At 42.8% G+C, this 13,678-nt stretch overlaps 1 protein-coding gene across 3 annotated transcripts in view; it reads left to right on the top strand.

Moving 5' to 3' along the window:
* The window catches only part of LOC128657208 (oocyte zinc finger protein XlCOF6-like), a 135,721-nt gene that overhangs the window by 41,972 nt on the left and 80,071 nt on the right, over positions 1 to 13,678 (top strand). For all 3 annotated transcript variants that reach the window (XM_053711465.1, XM_053711464.1, XM_053711463.1), the window contains exons 7-8: positions 1,534 to 1,623; positions 8,673 to 8,780. In XM_053711465.1, the coding sequence (XP_053567440.1) occupies positions 1,534 to 1,623; positions 8,673 to 8,780 (198 nt within the window). The remainder of the gene's footprint in view (positions 1 to 1,533; positions 1,624 to 8,672; positions 8,781 to 13,678) is intronic.

Below are 13,678 nucleotides of genomic sequence, written 5' to 3'. Positions count from 1 at the left end.
TGTGTGTGTGCGTGAGTACCAGTCCAGTCGGACTAATTTTTTCTTGTCTCTAATAAAGTTATTTAGTACAAGTGTGTTTGTCTGAGATAATTTTAATACAACCATATATTTGTTTTTTTTCTTATATTGAATTCCAATGGGTCTTTTGTTATAAACTGTCTCAGAGACAGGCAGTCTTTTGTTTTGCAAAACTTTTTACATCTCCTGTACATAAACGTGTATACATCTGCCTTAGCTCTGGAATTTAAGGGTAAGCTAATAAAAAGCAATAATAGTCAAAGCCATTGAATTCTGATTCACAGACCCAGAATATATTCCCTCTCTATTTTTGCTTTAATACATATGTGATGTGTCTGAGGGATACAGGGCACAGGTGAGTATACATGTGTGATGTGTCTAAGAGATACAGGGCACAGGTGAGTGTATGTGTGATGTGTCTGAGGGACACAGGGCACAGGTGAGTGTACATGTGTGATGTGTCTGAGGGATACAGGGTACAGGTGAGTGTACATGTGTGATGTGTCCGAGGAATACAGGGCACAGGTGAGTGTACATGGGTGATGTGTCTGAGGGATACAGGGCACAGGTGAGTGTACATGTGTGATGTGTCTGAGGGATACAGGGCACAGGTGAGTGTAAGTGTGTGATGTGTCCGAGGAATACAGGGCACAGGTGAGTGTACATGGGTGATGTGTCTGAGGGATACAGGGCACAGTTGAGTGTACATGTGTGATGTGTCTGAGGGATACAGGGCACAGATGAGTGTATATGTGTGATGTGTCTGAAGGATGCAGGGCACAGGAGAGTGTACATGTGTGATGTGCCTGAGGGATACAGGGCACAGGTGAGTGTACACGTGTGTGATGTGTCTGAGGGATACAGGGCACAGGTGAGTGTACACGTGTGTGATGTGTCTGAGGGATACAGGGCACAGGTGAGTGTAAGTGTGTGATGTGTCTGAGGGATACAGGGCACAGGTGAGTGTACACGTGTGTGATGTGTCTGAGGGATACAGGGCACAGGTGAGTGTAAGTGTGTGATGTGTCTGAGGGATACAGGGCACAGGTGAGTGTACATGTGTGATGTGTCTGAGGGATACAGGGCACAGGTGAGTGTATATGTGTGATGTATCTGAGGGATATAGGGCACAGGTGAGTGTACATGTGTGATGTGTCTGAGGGATACAGGGCACAGATGAGTGTACATGTGTGATGTGTCTGAGGGATACAGGGCATAGGTGAGTGTACATGTGTGATGTGTCTGAGGGATACAGGGCACAGGTGAGTGTACATGTGTGATGTGTCTGTGGAATACAAGGCACAGGTGTGTGAGGTGTCCGGGGGTTGCAGGGTACAGGTGAGTGTACATGTGTGATGTGTCTGAGGGATGAATTGTGCTGGTGAGTGTACATGTGTGATGTGTCTGAGGGGTACTGGGTACAGGTGAATGTGCGTGTATGTGTGCGTCTAATATTACAACTTCCTTGTGCAGTGCTAAAAAGCTAAACTGACCATATTTATATGATCTATGCAGGTGATGTTAAGACTGAAGTCACTCTTAATACTGAGCAGACAAATGACTTGGAACCTTTGAAGCAGGAAATCAGTGACAATATCAGTACAGGTGAGTATACATGTGTGATTTGTCTAAGGGACGCAGGGCACAGCTGAGTGTACTTGTGTGATGTGTATAACGGGCGCAGGGCACACGTGAGTGTACATGTGTGATGTGTCTGAGGGATACAGGGCACACGTGAGTGTATGTGTGATGTGTCTGAGGGATACAGGGCACAGGTGAGTGTCTGTGTGATGTGTCTGAGGGATACAGGGTACAGGTGAGTGTACATGTGTGATGTGCCTGAGGGATACAGGGCACAGGTGAGTGTACGTGTGTGATGTGTCTGAGGGTTACAGGGCACAGGTGAGTGTACAAGTGTGATGTGTCTGAGGGATACAGGGCACAGGTGAATGTACATGTGTGATGAGTCTGAGGGATACAGGGCACTGGTGAGTGTACATGTGTGATGTGCCTGAGGGATACAGGGTACAGGTGAGTGTACGTGTGTGATGTGTCTGAGGGATACAGGGTACAGGTGAGTGTACGTGTGTGATGTGTCTGAGGGATACAGGGCACAGGTGAGTGTACGTGTGTGATGTGTCTGAGGGATACAGGACACAGGTGAGTGTACATGTGTGATGTGTCTGAGGGATACAGGGCACAGGTGAGTGTACGTGTGTGATGAGTCTGAGGGATACAGGGCACTGGTGAGTGTACATGTGTGATGTGTCTGAGGGATACAGGGCACTGGTGAGTGTACATGTGTGATGTGTCTGAGGGATACAGGACACAGGTGAGTGTACATGTGTGATGTGTTTGAGGGATACAGGGCACAGGTGAGTGTACATGTGTGATGTGTCTGAGGGATACAGGGTACAGGTGAGTGTACGTGTGTGATATGTCTGAGGGATACAGGGCACAGGTGAGTGTACATGTGTGATGTGTCTGAGGGATACAGGGTACAGGTGAGTGTACATGTGTGATGTGCCTGAGGGATACAGGGCACAGGTGAGTGTACGTGTGTGATGTGTCTGAGGGATACAGGGCACAGGTGAGTGTACGTGTGTGATGTGTCTGAGGGATACAGGGCACAGGTGAGTGTATGTGTGTGATGTGCATGAGGGATACAGAGCACAGGTGAGTGTACATGTGTGATGTCTCTGAGGGATACAGGGTACAGGTGAGTGTACGTGTGTGATGTGCCTGAGTGATACAGGGCACAGGTGAGTGTATGTGTGATGTGCCTGATAGATACAGGGCACAGGTGAGTGTACATGTGTGATGTTCCTGAGGGATACAGGGCACAGGTGAGTGTATGCGTGTGATGTGTCTGAGAGATACAGGGCACAGGTGAGTGTATGTGTGATGTGGCTGAGGGATACAGGGCACAGGTGAGTGTACATGTGTGATGTGCCTGAGGGATACAGGGTACAGGTGAGTGTACGTGTGTGATGTGTCTGAGGGATACAGGGTACAGGTGAGTGTACGTGTGTGATGTGTCTGAGGGATACAGGTCACAGGTGAGTGTACGTGTGTGATGTGCCTGAGGGATACAGGGCACAGGTGAGTGTACGTGTGTGATGTGCCTGAGGGATACAGGGCACAGGTGAGTGTATGTGTGTGATGTGTCTGAGGGATACAGGGCATAGGTGAGTGTACATGTGTGATGTGTCTGAGGGATACAGGGCATAGGTGAGTGTACGTGTGTGATGTGTCTGAGGGATACAGGGCACAGGTGAGTGTACGTGTGTGATGTGCCTGATAGATACAGGGCACAGGTGAGTGTACATGTGTGATGTGCCTGAGGGATACAGGGCACAGGTGAGTGTACATGTGTTATGTGCCTGAGGGATACAGGGCACAGGTGAGTGTACATGTGTGATGTGCCTGAGGGATACAGGGCACAGGTGAGTGTACATGTGTTATGTGCCTGAGGGATACAGGGCACAGGTGAGTGTACATGTGTTATGTGCCTGAGGGATACAGGGCACAGGTGAGTGTACATGTGTGATGTGCCTGATAGATACAGGGCACAGGTGAGTGTACATGTGTGATGTGTCTGAGGGATACAGGGCACAGGTGAGTGTATGTGTGTGATGTGCGTTAGATATGTGTTTGCTTATTTCATTAGTGTTTGATCTTTTATCCCGTATTTTAATTGCTTCAATTCATTGTTGTTTTTTTTTAGCTTTACTAGATTAGCCAGAAATGTTCCCGCGTTTCCACTATGTCTATTAGGGCTGTGCGATATGGGCAAAATAAAATATCACAATTTTTTTGTTGTGGTTTTATTATAAATTACTAAAACACCTTAATTTTGCATTAAAAAGTTTATTTAACACTACAGAATGTACTTAATGTACGTTTCTCAGTGTACAAAACACTCTTGGAGTATAAAATTATAAACCACAAAATAGTTGAAATAAAATTAGCTGCCTGTGCTCTGGTTACATTGTAGCATCTAGCCATTTCTTAGGTCTTCTGACACACCAATGTCATGTATTCTTGGACAGTCATTCTAACTGTGGTATGATTAACATATGAAGCAGTGTATGCATGGAGAAACCTGAAAGTGCTGAATTTATAGCAGTATGATTTGTGTACAAGACAGTATACAGTAAAGGAAAATCCTGACATCCTGTACTACCGGTCATATTACATCACACAGCTATTCTGTACTAGTAATACATAACACTAAGAACAGTTATAGTTAGAGTACATAATACAACAACTCAAACTCAAGACACACAAAGCTAATTGAAAGGAAATTAGCTGGCCAGTTCTTACCACATTCATTGTCCATGTTTTCTAATGGGCAGTCTAGCTGTGGTAAAGTAACAAATGAAGCAGTCATGTAACTATGCATGGAGAAAGTGCTGACAAGATTTTTGACTGACTGATTGATTTGATTGAATGATTTTTGAATGATTTGATTGATTTCACTGATTTGTGTTTCTATGCCTAGTAATTTAGGTAGTCTAAAAGTTAGTCTAGTTAAAAGTTGATGACTCTCAGGAGGCCTGTTGCTCCCCACACACTGTCTGCAATCTCTTCCAAAATGGTTGTTTCGTGGGCATTCTGAGGTCTGCCCACGGCCGCACACTGGTCCGCCTCTCATCCGCCCTCTCCGCCTCAGTTTTTCATTACGAATAGAGAATTTTTTTCTTCTCCAAACAATTGCATACTCTTGTGGTTTTTAAACCGCAAGGTTAATCGCGGTTTAAAACCGCAACCTTGAAAAACAGTGCAGCCCTAATGTCTATATAAGAAAGGCTCTTGATCTCAGCTCTTCGTGTCTCATTTTTTGATTAAGAAAGGTCTCTCTTTCCTTCTTTACCCTGATATATTTATCCCATAGGATTTTTGATGGATCACTTGCATTGAAGCAATTATGCAGACGACTAGAGAATTTTAAATCTTTGGCCTGCATTTCACGCTTTTTACCAATTAGATATGCTTTTATTTCTCCGCTAATTACTGATTTAAATGTTTTCCAGAATATTCCACTTTTGTTTTTATATTCATGGTTGAATGCGCAAAACTCGTTCCATTTAAGTCTCAGCCAAGCTTTAAACTGTGTATTTGCAATAAAATATTAAGGAAAATAAAATTTTGTAAAATTATTGGATTTAAGAGTTTTAATTTGCAGATTAAGGCATACTATTGCATTGCAATCAGAGAGGATTATTTCTTTAATATTGGTTGATATTTCTGTACCTAGTAAATTCGCAAACACTCAGGCCTAGATTTGGAGTTCGGCGGTAAAAGGGCTGTTAACGCTCCGCGGGCTTTTTTCTGGCCGCACCATAAATTTAACTCTGGTATCGAGAGTTTAAACAAATGCTGCGTTAGGCTCCAAAAAAGGAGCGTTGAGCATTTTTACCGCAAATGCAACTCTCGATACCAGAGTTGCTTACGGACGCGGCCGGCCTCAAAAACGTGCTCGTGCACGATTCTCCCATAGGAAACAATGGGGCTGTTTGAGCTGAAAAAAAACCTAACACCTGCAAAAAAGCAGCGTTCAGCTCCTAACGCAGCCCCATTGTTTCCTATGGGGAAACACTTCCTACGTCTGCACCTAACACTCTAACATGTACCCCGAGTCTAAACACCCCTAACCTTACACTTATTAACCCCTAATCTGCCGCCCCCGCTATCGCTGACACCTGCATATTTTTTTAAACCCCTAATCTTCCGCTCCGTAAACCGCCGCAACCTACGTTATCCCTATGTACCCCTAATCTGCTGCCCTAACATCGCCGACCCTTATATTATATTTATTAACCCCTAATCTGCCCCCCTCAACGTCGCCGACACCTGCCTACACTTATTAACTCCTAATCTGCCGAGCGGACCTGAGCGCTACTATAATAAAGTTATTAACCCCTAATCCGCCTCACTAACCCTATCATAAATAGTATTAACCCCTAATCTGCCCTCCCTAACATCGCCGACACCTACCTTCAATTATTAACCCCTAATCTGCCGAGCGGACCTCACCGCTACTATAATAAATGTATTAACCCCTAAAGCTAAGTCTAACCCTAACACTAACACCCCCCTAAGTTAAATATAATTTACATCTAACTAAATAAATTAACTCTTATTAAATAACTTATTCCTATTTAAAGCTAAATACTTACCTGTAAAATAAATCCTAATATAGCTACAATATAAATTATAATTATATTATAGCTATTTTAGGATTAATATTTATTTTACAGGCAACTTTTTAATTATTTTAACCAGGTACAATAGCTATTAAATAGTTAAGAACTATTTAATAGTTACCTAGTTAAAATAATAACAAATTTACCTGTAAAATAAATCCTAACCTAAGATATAATTAAACCTAACACTACCCTATCAATAAATTAATTAAATAAACTACCTACAATTACCTACAATTAACCTAACACTACACTATCAATAAATTAATTAAACACAATTCCTACAAATAAATACAATTAAATAAACTAGCTAAAGTACAAAAAATAAAAAAGAACTAAGTTACAAAAAATAATAAAATATTTACAAACATAAGAAAAATATTACAACAATTTTAAACTAATTACACCTACTGTAAGCCCCCTAATAAAATAACAAAGCCCCCCAAAATAAAAAATTCCCTACCCTATTCTAAATTTAAAAAGTTACAAGCTCTTTTACCTTACCAGCCCTGAACAGGGCCCTTTGCGGGGCATGCCCCAAGGATTTCAGCTCTTTTGCCTGTAAAAAAAAACATACCATACCCCCCCCAACATTACAACCCACCACCCACATACCCCTAATCTAACCCAAACCCCCCTTAAATAAACCTAACACTAAGCCCCTGAAGATCTTCCTACCTTGTCTTCACCATACCAGGTTCACCGATCCGTCCTGGCTCCAACATCTTCATCCAACCCAAGCGGGGGTTGGCGATCCATCATCCGGTGCTGAAGAGGTCCAGAAGAGGCTCCAAAGTCTTCCTCCTATCCGGCAAGAAGAGGACATCCGGACCGGCAAACATCTTCTCCAAGCGGCATCTTCAATCTTCTTCCATCCGGTGCGGAGCGGGTCCATCTTGAAGCAGGCGACGCGGATCCATCCTCTTCTTCCGTTGTCTCCCGACGAATGACGGTTCCTTTAAGGGACGTCATCCAAGATGGCGTCCCTCGAATTCCGATTGGCTGATAGGATTCTATCAGCCAATCGGAATTAAGGTAGGAATTTTCTGATTGGCTGATGGAATCAGCCAATCAGAATCAAGTTCAATCCGATTGGCTGATCCAATCAGCCAATCAGATTGAGCTCGCATTCTATTGGCTGGGAACAGCCAATAGAATGCAAGCTCAATCTGATTGGCTGATTGGATCTGCCAATCGGATTGAACTTGATTCTTATTGGCTGATTCCATCAGCCAATCAGAAAATTCCTACCTTAATTTTTGTCGTTAGAGCTCTAACGCTCACTTCAGAAACGACTCTAAATACCGGCGTTAGAAAGATCCCATTGAAAAGATAGGATACGCAAATGGCGTAGGGGGATCTGCGGTATGGAAAAGTCGCGGCTGAAAAGTGAGCGTTAGACCCTTTAATCACTGACTCCAAATACCGGCGGTAGCCTAAAACCAGCGTTAGGAGCCTCTAACGCTGGTTTTCACGGCTACCGCCGAACTCCAAATCTAGGCCTAAGACTGCACCAATCCTTGACATTGTCTTGTGTCTTTGTGATTAGATCAAGGTTCTGAATTCTCCAGATATCTTTAAGTCTTAGTATCTTACAAAAATTCTTAAGGAGTTTAGTTTCTTGTTTACTATTTTTATTTAGAGATGGTTTTAATCTATCAAGAGTTGGGTGCATCACCATGTTCAGGTCACCTGCCAGAATAATATTTTTTGAACTATTATTCATCAATTTAACTTGCAATCCTTCCCAGAAATCCCTGTCTAGTCCATTTGGTCTATATACGTTAGTTACACAGAGTTAGAAATTTACCCTCTATTTCGATCTGTAAAATGATACCTCTCTAGATCCCTCAATAAAATGTTATATTTCAAAGATTTATTAAAGCTTCACCAAGTCCTGAAATTCTATAGCTTCTGGTACACCAACAATTCTGACATTGTTACGCCTTGAGCAATCTTCTAGTTCTAACTTATTAGGTATCCCTGTCAACTGGATTGTTTGTTTGGTTTTTGATTATTAACTCTTGTCTAACATTGGCATCTTCTAAGTCAGATATTCTGTTTTCAACTTCTATTAGTCTACTTGAAAATTGTTTAACTTCTTGTGATAACACTGATATCTCTTTTCTGACTTGCTCAAATTGCGGCAACATTAAATCTGAGATTTGTCTAACCAGCTTATGAGAATCTATAGGATGCATGCTTATTTTTGTTGAATCCAATATAGTTTCATTTGCACGTGTGTCACATGTTTGAGGTGTGCATGGACCAAGTGAGTGTACATGTGTGATGTGTCTGAGCGACAAAGGTCACAGGTGAGTGTACGTGTGGGACGTTTCTAAGGGACGCAAGGCGCAGGTGAGTGTATGTGTGTGTATAATATTACAACTTCTTTGTGCAGTGCTAAAAAGCTAAAATGTGACCATATTTATATAATCTATGCAGGTGATGTTAAGACTGAAGTTACTCTTAATTCTGAACACACAAATGATCTGTATGTAAAGAGTCAGCAGGAAGCTGTGAAGCAGGAAATCAGTAACAATATCAGTACAGGTGAGTGCACGTGTGTGATGTGTCTGAGGGATGCAGATCATCTGCCCCACAAGGCACAGGGAGGTTTTTATTAGGCGAGAGAGAGACTTTTTAGAGCCATCATCTCTTTCCAGTAAATCACACAGATGAAAATGCCACTGTTATTTGTAGGTGATTGTGATATAATTTATGTAGGACTGAAATCCAAGTCTAAATTATCAATGAAGAAAAAAGATTTAGCATATAATTTTAAAAAGGTTTCCAATTTACTTCTATTATCAAAATTGCTTCAGTCTCCCTTCATTCTTTGTTGAAGCGATATCTAGGTAGGTAGCGTCCACATGTCTGGAGCACTAAGTGGTCGAAAAAAGAAAATGTGCTACCATCTTGTGCTCTTGCTATAATATTCTTGCTAAACTGTTATCATACAGACATGTGCATGCTCCTGAGCTTACCTCCCTGCATTTACAAAGGATACCAAGTGAACAAAGAAAATTTGATAATGGAAGTAAATTGGAAGGTTGTTTAAAATTGCATGGTGTTTCTGAATCATGAAAGAACAATTTTGGAGTTTAATGTCCCTTTACAAAATGTGTAATGTATTTGTATATATGTTGTCTCTGGATCTGTGCACAGTATACAAGGTGTGATCTTTTTAAGTGATGGGAAAATAAAAACATTTCTAGGCACTCACAATATTGCAAAACAATCATCAAAAGTATATTTACATTCTTCCTCTGACCTATACCCAGTTTAGCACACTGTAGTAGGTTTATCACTATAAATGTGACGTGCAGGGAAAAAAGGCAAAAACGCAATTATCAAACTGTCCAAAGACTCTTCTCATACCCCATAGCTTTTGGCTCATGCCTGACGCGCGTTTCACCAGTCAGAGCTTTCTCACAGCTTCCTTTGAGAATCCCAAGTTTAATGAATTTCGCAGAGGGAATGTCCCCAGTAGACTGTTTGTGCAGTAAACTTGAGTTTGATATGTGATTAAAAAGAAGACCGGATAACTTTCCCTTTGATTGTCAATAGACTCTCGCTCAGCTCACATGGCTCAGGAATTGCCTGTTAAAGTGAATGTAAAGTTTCATGAATGAGTTCCCAGTTTTTAAAAATACTATTAAAAACAGGTGCACTTTCATTCATGAAACTTAACATTGCAGTGTTTTTTAAAAAAATACTTACCTTTTTTTTTTTGCAAACACTGACCGTGATCCTCTGCCCGTAGCTCCTCTGTACTTAGCACTTCAATGACCAAACCAACTTCCTCCAATCACGGCGTGGCCTCACAAGATGGACTCTCTGGGGTGCACACCATGATTGGAGGAAGCCGGTTTTGTCATTGACGAGGTAAGTACAGAGGAACTGCGGGTGGGGGATTGCTCGTCCGGGTTTGCTACAGAAAAGGTAAAAAATGTGTTTCATGAATTAAAGTGCGCCTGTTTTTAATAGTATTTTCTCCAACATTGGTGTGTCCGGTCCACGGCGTCATCCATTACTTGTGGGAATATTCTCTTCCCCAACAGGAAATGGCAAAGAGCACAGCAAAAGCTGCCCATATAGCCCCTCCTCAGGCTCCGACCCCAGTCATTCTCTTTGCCGCTCTGAACAAGTAGCATCTCCACGGAGATGGTGAAGAGTATGTGGTGTTTAGTTGTAGTTTTTTATTCTGCTATCAAGATTTTGTTATTTTAAAATACTATTTACTCTAAAACAGAAAGGGATGAAGAGTTCTGTTTAAAAGAGGAATATGATTTTAGCAGCAGTAACTAAAATCAATTGTTGTTCCCACGCAGGACTGTTGAGCCCAGAGAACTTCAGTTGGGGGGAACAGTTTGCAGACTTTTCTGCTCAAGGTATGACTAGTCCATTTTCTAACAAGACTGTGTAATGCTAGAAGGCTGTCATTTTCCCTCTTAGGGATCGGTAAGCCATTTTCTTAGACTCTTAATAGAATGAAGGCTTATTATGGGCTATACACTGGTTGACACTCGATTGCTTTATTTAAGTATTTTATACAGTTTGAAGTGATTTTCTAAACTTTTAGTGTTTGGGAAAGTTTTTTGGCGCCAGGCAGTCGTTTAGACACCTTCCCAGTCAGGAAGGGCCTTCACTATAGTAAGCAGAGCCTCATTTTCGTGCCATAATTGCGCAGTTTCTTTTGGATGCAGTGCATGCAGCTGCATGTGAGAGGGTCTGGTGATCATTGAAAACGTTCCTGGAAGGCTTCATTTGGTATTGTATAACCCCCTGGGACAGGTGAAGTCGCAGCAAACGCTGTGGCTGGGACTGTAGTGGGGTTAAAATTGCTGATTGATTAAACGGCTCCGGTTTTCTCATTTAAGGGGTTAAAAGCTTGAAAATTGGGGTGCAATACTTTTAATGCATTAAGACAAACGTACGACTATTCCCATTGAGGACAATTGTGCTTTTAAAGATCCTATAGATAAAAAATTGGAGGGTTTGCTTAAAAAGATTTTTGTTCAGCAAGGTTTCCTCCTCCAACCAATTTTGTGCATTATTCCTGTCACTACGGCGGCGTGTTTTTGGTTCGATGAACTAGAAAAGTCGCTCAATGAGGGGACTCCATATGAGGAAGTCATGGACAGAATTCACGCACTTAAGTTAGCTAATTCCTTTATTTTAGATGCCACTTTGCAATTGGAGAGGTTAGCAGCGAAAAATTCAGGGTTTGCAATTGTGGCGCGCAGAGCGCTCTGGCTAAAGTCTTGGTCGGCGGATGTATCTTCCAAGACAAAATTGCTTAATATTCCTTTCAAAGGTAAGACCCTTTTTTGGGCCAGAATTGAAGGAGATTATTTCAGACATCACTGGGGGAAAGGGCCATGCCCTCCCACAGGATAGGCCTTTTAAGGCTAAGAATAAGTCCAATTTTCGTTCCTTTCGTAATTTCAGGAACGGACCGTCTCCTAACTCTGCAGCCTCTAGACAAGAGGGTAACGCTTCCCAGACTAAGCCAGCTTGGAAACCAATGCAAGGCTGGAACAAGGGTAAACAGGCCAAGAAGCCTGCCGCTGCTACCAAGACAGCATGAAGGGGTAGCCCCCGATCCGGGACCGGATCTAGTAGGGGGCAGACTTTCTCTCTTTGCTCAGGCTTGGGCAAGAGATGTTCCGGATCCCTGGGCACTAGAAATAGTCTCTCAGGGTTATCTTCTAGAATTCAAGGAACTTCCTCCAAGGGGAAGGTTCCACATGTCTCGCTTATCTTCAGACCAGATAAAGAGACAGGCATTCTTACATTGCGTAAGAGACCTATTAAAGATGGGAGTGATACACCCAGTTCCAACAGCGGAAAAAGGTCAGGGGTTTTACTCAAACCTGTTTGTAGTTCCCAAAAAAGAGGGAACTTTCAGACCAATTTTGGATTTAAAAATTCTAAACAAGTTTCTCAGAGTTCCATCGTTCAAAATGGAAACCATTCGAACAGTTTTACCTACAATCCAGGAGGGTCAATATATGACTACCGTGGATTTAAAGGATGCTTACCTACATATTCCTATCCACAAAGATCATCATCAGTTCCTAAGGTTCGCCTTTCTGGACAAACATTACCAGTTTGTGGCTCTTCCATTCGGTTTAGCCACTGCTCCCAGAATTTTCACAAAGGTGCTAGGGTCCCTTCTGGCGGTTCTAAGACCGAGGGGCATTGCAGTGGCACCTTATCTAGACGACATTCTAATTCAAGCGTCGTCTTTTTCCAAGGCAAAGGCTCATACAGACATTGTTCTAGCCTTTCTCAGATCTCACGGGTGGAAGGTGAACGTAGAAAAGAGTTCCCTGTCTCCGTCAACAAGAGTTCCCTTTTTGGGAACAATATTAGATTCTTTAGAAATGAAGATCTTCCTGACAGAAGTCAGAAAGTCAAAGCTTCTTAACGCTTGTCAAGTTCTTCACTCTATTCTGCAGCCTTCCATAGCTCAGTGCATGGAAGTAGTAGGATTAATGGTTGCAGCAATGGACATAGTTCCTTTTGCTCAAATTCATCTAAGACCATTACAACTGTGCATGCTCAATCAGTGGAATGGGGACTATGCAGACTTGTCTCCTCAGATTCAAGTAGACCAAATAACCAGAGACTCACTTTGTTGGTGGTTGACTCAGGATCACCTGTCTCAGGGAATGTGTTTCCGCAGACCAGAGTGGGTCATTGTCACGACCGACGCCAGTCTTTTAGGCTGGGGCGCGGTCTGGGATTCCCTGAAAGCTCAGGGTCTATGGTCTCGAGAAGAGTCTCTTCTCCCGATAAACATTCTGGAACTGAGAGCGATATTCAATGCTCTCCGAGCTTGGCCTCAACTAGCAAAGGCCGGATTCATAAAATTCCAGTCAGACAACATGACGACTGTAGTTTACATCAACCATCAGGGAGGAACAAAGAGTTCCTTGGCGATGAGAGAGGTATCCAAGATCATCAAATGGGCGGAGGATCACTCTTGCCATCTATCTGCAATTCACATCCCAGGAGTAGACAACTGGGAGGCGGATTATCTGAGTCGTCAGACTTTCCATCCGGGGGAGTGGGAACTCCACCCGGAGGTCTTTGCCCAATTAACCCAATTATGGGGCATTCCAGACATGGATCTGATGGCGTCTCGTCAGAACTTCAAGGTTCCTTGCTACGGGTCCAGATCCAGGGATCCCAAGGCGACTCTAGTGGATGCATTGGTGGCGCCTTGGTCGTTCAACCTAGCTTATGTGTTTCCACCGTTTCCTCTCCTTCCCAGGCTCGTAGCCAGGATCAAACAGGAGAAGGCCTCTGTGATTCTGATAGCTCCTGCGTGGCCACGCAGGACTTGGTATGCAGACCTGGTGAATATGTCATCGGCTCCACCATGGAAGCTACCTTTGAGACAGGATCTTCTAGTACAAGGTCCATTCGAACATCCAAAT

The sequence above is a fragment of the Bombina bombina genome, chromosome 4 (genome assembly GCF_027579735.1).
Source record: "Bombina bombina isolate aBomBom1 chromosome 4, aBomBom1.pri, whole genome shotgun sequence".
Classification (NCBI taxonomy): Eukaryota; Metazoa; Chordata; class Amphibia; order Anura; family Bombinatoridae; genus Bombina; species Bombina bombina.
The sequence above is the reverse complement of the archived record's forward strand: the minus strand, read 5'-3'. Positions and strand labels throughout refer to the sequence as shown.